The sequence below is a fragment of the Oncorhynchus nerka genome, linkage group LG15 (genome assembly GCF_034236695.1).
Source record: "Oncorhynchus nerka isolate Pitt River linkage group LG15, Oner_Uvic_2.0, whole genome shotgun sequence".
In the NCBI taxonomy this organism is placed as follows: domain Eukaryota; kingdom Metazoa; phylum Chordata; class Actinopteri; order Salmoniformes; family Salmonidae; genus Oncorhynchus; species Oncorhynchus nerka.
This window is the reverse complement of record NC_088410.1, coordinates 20,071,511-20,079,010: the sequence shown is the minus strand read 5'-3', so window position 1 is coordinate 20,079,010 and position 7,500 is coordinate 20,071,511. Positions and strand designations below refer to the sequence as shown.

General features: G+C 47.3%; 1 protein-coding gene across 1 annotated transcript in view; it reads left to right on the top strand.

Annotated features, from left to right (window-relative positions):
• The window catches only part of LOC115127801 (lysyl oxidase homolog 4-like), a 52,461-nt gene that overhangs the window by 5,166 nt on the left and 39,795 nt on the right, over positions 1-7,500 (top strand). The window contains exon 4 of the mRNA XM_065001234.1: positions 1,847-2,058. Coding sequence (XP_064857306.1) covers positions 1,847-2,058 — 212 coding nt within the window. The remainder of the gene's footprint in view (positions 1-1,846; positions 2,059-7,500) is intronic.

Here is a 7,500-nt window from a genome sequence, read left to right as displayed (position 1 = left end):
AATTCATAATGGGCAGTATCCCTCACGTTCAGGCCTCAACCTCTAGTAGGTAAACAGACCCAACTCCCTAAACACAGGGCTGTTTGCCTCCACAGAGGAAAGAACAGCCCATCTATCACCTACCCATTTGTTAGACCTCGTAACATCTTATATACTGAGGCTAAGTTCATGACCTTACCACTGTTTTGGAACGTAATACACACACACAGGTTATACACACATTATACACATATATAGATACACACACACACATATACACATACATATACACACATTATACACACATACTGTATACACACATATATACACTAGCCTTCAAATGTTTGGGGTCACTTAGAAATGTCCTTGTTTTTGAAAGAAAAGCACATTTTTTGTCCATTAAAATAACATCAAATTGATCAGAAATACAGTGTAGACATTGTTAATGTTGTAAATGACTATTGTAGCTGGAAACGGCTGATTTTTAATGGAATATCTACAGAGGCCCATTATCAGCAACCATCACTCCTGTGTTCCAATGGCACGTTGTGCTAGCTAATCCAAGTCTATCATTTTAAAAGGCTAATTGATCATTAGAAAACCCTTTTGCAATTATGTTAGTGTAACCGATGGCTAGCTAGTTAGCGGGGTGCACGCTAATAGCGTTTCAATCGGTGACATCACTCGCTCTGAGACCTTGAAGTAGTTTGCTACTTGCTCTGCAAGGGCCGCGTCTTTTGTGGCGCGATGGGTAACAATGCTTTTTGGGAGGCCGTTGTTAATGTGTGCAGAGGGTCCCTGTTTTGAGCCCAGGTAGGGGCGAGGAGAGGGACGGAAGCTATACTGTTACATTAGCACAGCTGAAAACCGTTGTCCTGATGAAAGAAGCAATAAAACTGGCCTTCTTTACACTAGCTGAATGAATGGAGCATCAGCATTTGTGGGTTTGATTACAGGTTCAAAATGGCCAGAAACAAAGGCCTTTCTTCTGAAACTCGTCAGTCTATTCTTGTTCTGAGAAATTAAGGCGAATCCATGCGAGAAATTGACAAGAAACTGAAGATCTCGTACAACGCTGTGTACTACTCCCTTCACAGAACAGCGCAAACTGGCTCTAACCAGAATAGAAAAAAGGAGTGGGAGGCCCCGGTGCACAACTGAGCAAGAGGACAAGTACATTAGACACGCCTCACAAGTCCTCAACTGGCAGCGTCATTAAATAGTACCCACAAAACACCAGTCTCAACGTCAACAGTGAAGAGGCGACTCCGGGATGCTGGCCTTCTAGGCAGAGTTCCTCTGTCCAGTGTCTGTGTTCTTTTGCCCATCTTAATCTTTTCTTTTTATTGGCCAATCTGAGATATGGCTTTTTTTTTGCAACTCTGCCTAGAAGACCAGCATCCCGGAGTCGCCTCTTCACTGTTGACGTTGAGACTGGTGTTTTGCGGGTACTATTTAATGAAGCTATTGTAGCCGTTTTCAGCTACAATAGTAATTTACAACATTAACAATGTCTACACTGTATTTCTGATCTATTTGATGTTATTTTAATGGGCATAAATGTTTTATTTAAAAAACAAGGACATTTCTAAGGTTCTTACTTTTGATATACACACACACACACACACACACACACACACACACACACACACACACACACACACACACACACACACACACACACACACACACACACACACACACCACCCTGTTTTCAGTGTGTTTGTTCCTTCATGTCCTTGTTGTGGAGAGACTGCGATGGCAACTAAAGTTAGATTCTGTTCTGTCCTCTCCCCCATTCCTCCCCATCCCCATCCCCACTCTCCTATCCCCCCCCCCTCCCCCTCCCCTCCCCTCCCCTCCCCAGACGGCCAGTAGGGTGAGACTGGAGGAGGTACGTCTCCGGCCCGTTCTGACAGGCGTCCGTACCGGCCTGCTGTCAGAGGGCGTTTTGGAAGTGAAGCATGCTGGGAGGTGGCGTCATGTGTGCGACCAGGGCTGGGACCTCAGCGGCAGCCGTGTGGTGTGTGGCATGCTGGGATACCCCTCCGCCGAGGCATACGACCACACCGTCTACAGGTAAGGGAGAGAGGGTGTGTTTGTGTCTGGAAAGGTGCGTCCCCATTTTGACATCCCCATTTTTCACATAAATGTGTGTGTGAGTAAATGTGTGTGTGTGTGCATGTGTGTGTGCTTGTGTGTGTGTGTGTGGGGGGGGTGCAGAGCCAGCATTACTATCACCATCCACACCAGCAGTTACTCACTAGCATTGGGCTAACCATGCCTGCGTGTCTGGACTTTGCCTCATCATAGTAGGCTATGCACTTTTAAATAGTCTTAAAGAGCAGGTGTGTGTCCCAAATGACTAGCTATTGCCTTTTTAGTGCACTACTTTTTATCAAAGCCCTGGTCAAACATAGTGCCCTAAATAGGGAATAGGGTGTGATTTGGGACGTAGCCTTAAAGAGTATGTTATTAATGTCAGAGGCTGGCTGTAGGAGGAGCATCATGTGTGTTTGGATGAAGACCAGGAACGTATCCTCTAATCTCATGTAATTATACACAACCGGTGGAAATAGCATACGACAGCACTTCCTATAAGGCTTACAAAAACTCTCTAGTTTTCTCTCTCTCTCTGTCTATCTCTCACCCCGTCTATCTCTCGTTCTCTATCTATCTCTCACCCGTCTATCTCTCACCCCATCTATCTCTCATTCTCTGTCTATCTCTCACCAGTCTATCTCTCACCCCATCTATCTCTCATTCTCTGTCTTTCTCTCACCCCGTCTATCTCTCACCCCATCTATCTCTCACCCCGTCTATCTCTCACCCCATCTATCTCTCATTCTCTGTCTATCTCTCACCCCATCTATCTCTCATTCTCTATCTGTTTCTCTCTCTGTCTATCTCTCACCTCATCTATCTCTCGTTCTCTATCTGTTTCTCTCTCTCTGGTTTCAGTATCTGTGTTTCAGTGGCTATACATGGTTTGGTTGGGAAAGGTTTGTGTCTTTCAGTGAGAAACGTTTATTGATACAATTATCTTTGTTTGTGTTTTTGTAGGCTACAGTAGTTCCATTATTTCCCCAAGTCTCCCACATGTCACTTCTACAGTCATATTCTAGAACACTTAGACCTGTAGAATCCATTACCCGGGCGATGGACGTCTCGGTGAATCTCGTCCATCTGTCCATCTGTCTGTCCCCAGCTGTAAATAACCTTTATAAAGGCACAGACCTTTAGAGCCTACAGTCACACAGACCACCTCTGTCTGTCCGTCCAGCCACAGGCTTTATTTACGGCCTGTGTGGAGGATGTCTCCTCTACCCTAAACTATCTTTACATCCCAGATAATTACAGCTAATGTCCAGGTTAGGCTGCTGAATAAACACACACACACACACACACACACACACACACACACACACACACACACACACACACACACACACACACATATCCTTTCACACACACATGCATAGAGACATGGAGAGGCAGAGAGATAGAGAGATGGAGAGGTGGAGGGCACACACACACACACTGCTACATTTTTAAAAATCTGTTCCTCTTTACAGTCACTTCCTAAATGAGATCACAAACCACAGAGTTGGATAGGGGGAGCACTTGGCACACCATTATGGCAAAGACGCAAAGAGGTGCCCTCTCTCCAACTCTATGTCACTAAACCCACCGAGACCTCCACATTTTCCTTGTCTAGGAATCCCCTTTTTGGGGAAGATTTTCAGCTTTTTAACGGAGGTTTTTCTGCCCCAGTTGCCGAGGTGTGAGGCTGGAGAAAGGTTGTGGGAGGTTGTGAATGTTTCACCGCCAGAGAGAGAAAAAAAAGCTTTTTGTTGTTCTTTTTATTCATGAGATGAAAACATCGCCACGTTTGCTGTTCCCCTCTCAGAGGAAATAACAGTGATTTGATGCCAGTCTTTCGTCTCTCCAAATCTCTCAACGGTTTCTAAATCTGTTTCAAAGAGAACGTTAGGCCAATGTTGACACAGAGCTTAAAGGTGTTTATACACACATACACAACTCTAGAGGTTTTTAGACAAACATTTCACCTCAGTAGTCAGTTAGTGGGCCCTGTGCTGGCCTCCCATTTTGTCAGCCAGTCATTTGGAAGAGTAGATGGCAGACAATATTATTTATTTTTAAACTGGTGACCGGTGCTTCCTTCCACCTAAACCACAGAGCAGATGAATGATGGTGTCTTAGCCTCCTTCCACCTAAACCACAGAGCAGATGAATGATGGTGTCTTAGCCTCCTTCCACCTAAACCACAGAGCAAATGATTGATGGGGACTTAGCCTCCTTCCACCTAAACCACAGAGTAGATGAATGATGGTGTCTTAGCCTCCTTCCACCTAAACCACAGAGCAGATGAATGATGGGGACGTAGCCTCCTTCCACCTAAACCACAGAGCAGATGATTGATGGGGACTTAGCCTCCTTCCACCTAAACCACAGAGCAGATGAATGATGGTGTCTTAGCCTCCTTCCACCTAAACCACAGAGCAGATGAATGATAGAAGGACAAGCACAGCCATCTCTGCTCTGCCGTTTGATTCAAAGAGCCTAACTTCAGTATCTGTCAGGGATGGACAGCTGGGCTGTGTCCCAAATGGCATCATACTCCCTATATACTGCACTACATTCTGACCAGAGGGCCCTGCATCATACTCCCTATGTACTGCACTACATTCTGACCAGAGGGCCCTGCATCATACTCCCTATGTACTGCACTACATTCTGACCAGAGGGCCCTGCATCATACTCCCTATGTACTGCACTACATTCTGACCAGAGGGCCCTGCATCATACTCCCTATGTACTGCACTACATTCTGACCAGAGGGCCCTGCATCATACTCCCTATGTACTGCACTACATTCTGACCAGAGGGCCCTGCATCATACTCCCTATATACTGCACTACATTCTGACCAGAGGGCCCTGCATCATACTCCCTATGTACTGCACTACATTTTGACCAGAGGGCCCTGCATCATACTCCCTATGTACTGCACTACATTCTGACCAGAGGGCCCTGCATCATACTCCCTATATACTGCACTACATTCTGACCAGAGGGCCCTGCATCATACTCCCTATGTACTGCACTACATTCTGACCAGAGGGCCCTGCATCATACTCCCTATGTACTGCACTACATTCTGACCAGAGGGCCCTGCATCATACTCCCTATATACTGCACTACATTCTGACCAGAGGGCCCTGCATCATACTCCCTATGTACTGCACTACATTCTGACCAGAGGGCCCTGCATCATACTCCCTATGTACTGCACTACATTCTGACCAGAGGGCCCTGCATCATACTCCCTATATACTGCACTACATTCTGACCAGAGGGCCCTGCATCATACTCCCTATGTACTGCACTACATTCTGACCAGAGGGCCCTGCATCATACTCCCTATATACTGCACTACATTCTGACCAGAGGGCCCTGCATCATACTCCCTATGTACTGCACTACATTCTGACCAGAGGGCCCTGCATCATACTCCCTATGTACTGCACTACATTCTGACCAGAGGGCCCTGCATCATACTCCCTATATACTGCACTACATTCTGACCAGAGGGCCCTGCATCATACTCCCTATGTACTGCACTACATTCTGACCAGAGGGCCCTGCATCATACTCCCTATGTACTGCACTACATTCTGACCAGAGGGCCCTGCATCATACTCCCTATGTACTGCACTACATTCTGACCAGAGGGCCCTGCATCATACTCCCTATATACTGCACTACATTCTGACCAGAGGGCCCTGTTCTAAAACACTAAATAGGGAATATGGTGCCATTTGGGCTGATCCTGGTGTTCTGGGCGTTTAACTTGAGGTTGAGAGGTTGGTTTATGCGTCAGTGAATGACTGTCTCTTCTGTGGTGCCAAATGGTACTTTAGTCTGGTTTGGTCTTACTCTACTGGTTGGCCAAGTTCACTTTGGCCTCACCCGGTCCAGCCTTAGCCAAGTCTTCCCAACCTGGTCCAGTCCTAGCCAATTCTTCCCAACCTGGTCCAGCCTTAGCCAAGTCTTCCCAACCCGGTCCAGTCCTAGCCAAGTCTTCCCAACCTGGTCCAGTCCTAGCCAAGTCTTCCCAACCTGGTCCAGTCTTAGCCAAGTCTTCCCAACCTTAGCCAATTCTTCCCAACCCGGTCCAGTCTTAGCCAATTCTTCCCAACCTGGTCCAGGCTTAGCCAAGTCTTCCCAACCCGGTCCAGTCTTAGCCAAGTCTTCCCAACCTGGTCCAGTCTTAGCCAAGTTTTCCCAACCTGGTCCAGTCTTAGTCAATTCTTCCCAACCTGGTCCAGTCTTAGCCAAGTCTTCCCAACCCGGTCCAGTCTTAGCCAAGTTTTCCCAACCTGGTCTAGTCTTAGTCAATTCTTCCCAACCCGGTCCAGTCTTAGCTAAGTCTTCCCAACCCTGGTCCAGTCTTAGCCAAGTTTTCCCAACCCGGTCCAGCCTTAGCCAAGTCTTCCCAACCTGGTCCAGTCTTAGCCAAGTCTTCCCAACCTGGTCCAGTCTTAGCCAAGTCTTCCCAACCTGGTCCAGTCTTAGCCAATTCTTCCCGACCTGGTCCAGTCTTAGCCAAGTCTTCCCAACCCTTTGACCAAAAGTATTCTACATGCAAACATTCACGTCTCCTCCTCGCCCTCACTAAGAAATAGGGTACCATTTCAGACACAGCCTAAATATCCTTTTATCCTTTTATCCTGGTACAATCACTCTGCTGTGTCAGCTATAACCCCACTGACTGACCTGTTGTCAGCTATAACCCCACTGACTGATCTGGTGTCAGCTATAACCCCACTGACAGATCTGGTGTCAGCTATAACCCCACTGACTGATCTGATGTCAGCTATAACCCCACTGACTGATCTGGTGTCAGCTATAACCCCACTGACTGACCTGCTGTGTCAGCTATAACCCCACTGACTGACCTGGTGTCAGCTACAACCCCACTGACTGATCTGGTGTCAGCTATAACCCCACTGACTGATCTGGTGTCAGCTACAACCCCACTGACTGACCTGGTGTCAGCTATAACCCCACTGACTGATCTGGTGTCAGCTATAACCCCACTGACTGATCTGGTGTCAGCTATAACCCCACTGACTGATCTGGTGTCAGCTACAACCCCACTGACTGACCTGTTGTCAGCTATAACCCCACTGACTGACCTGTTGTCAGCTATAACCCCACTGACTGACCTGATGTCAGCTATAACCCCACTGACTGATCTGATGTCAGCTATAACCCCACTGACTGACCTGGTGTCAGCTATAACCCCACTGACTGACCTGGTGTGTGGAGCTGTTCCTAGACTCCGGTGGGCTGTTTCTCAGTGTGGTTTCTGTCTCTGATTCTGGTGGGCTGTTTCTCAGTGTGGTTTCTGTCTCTGATTCTGGTGGGCTGTTTCTCAGTGTGGTCTGCAGTGTTTACCATGAACTAGACATCTGCAGCGTTTACCATGAACTAG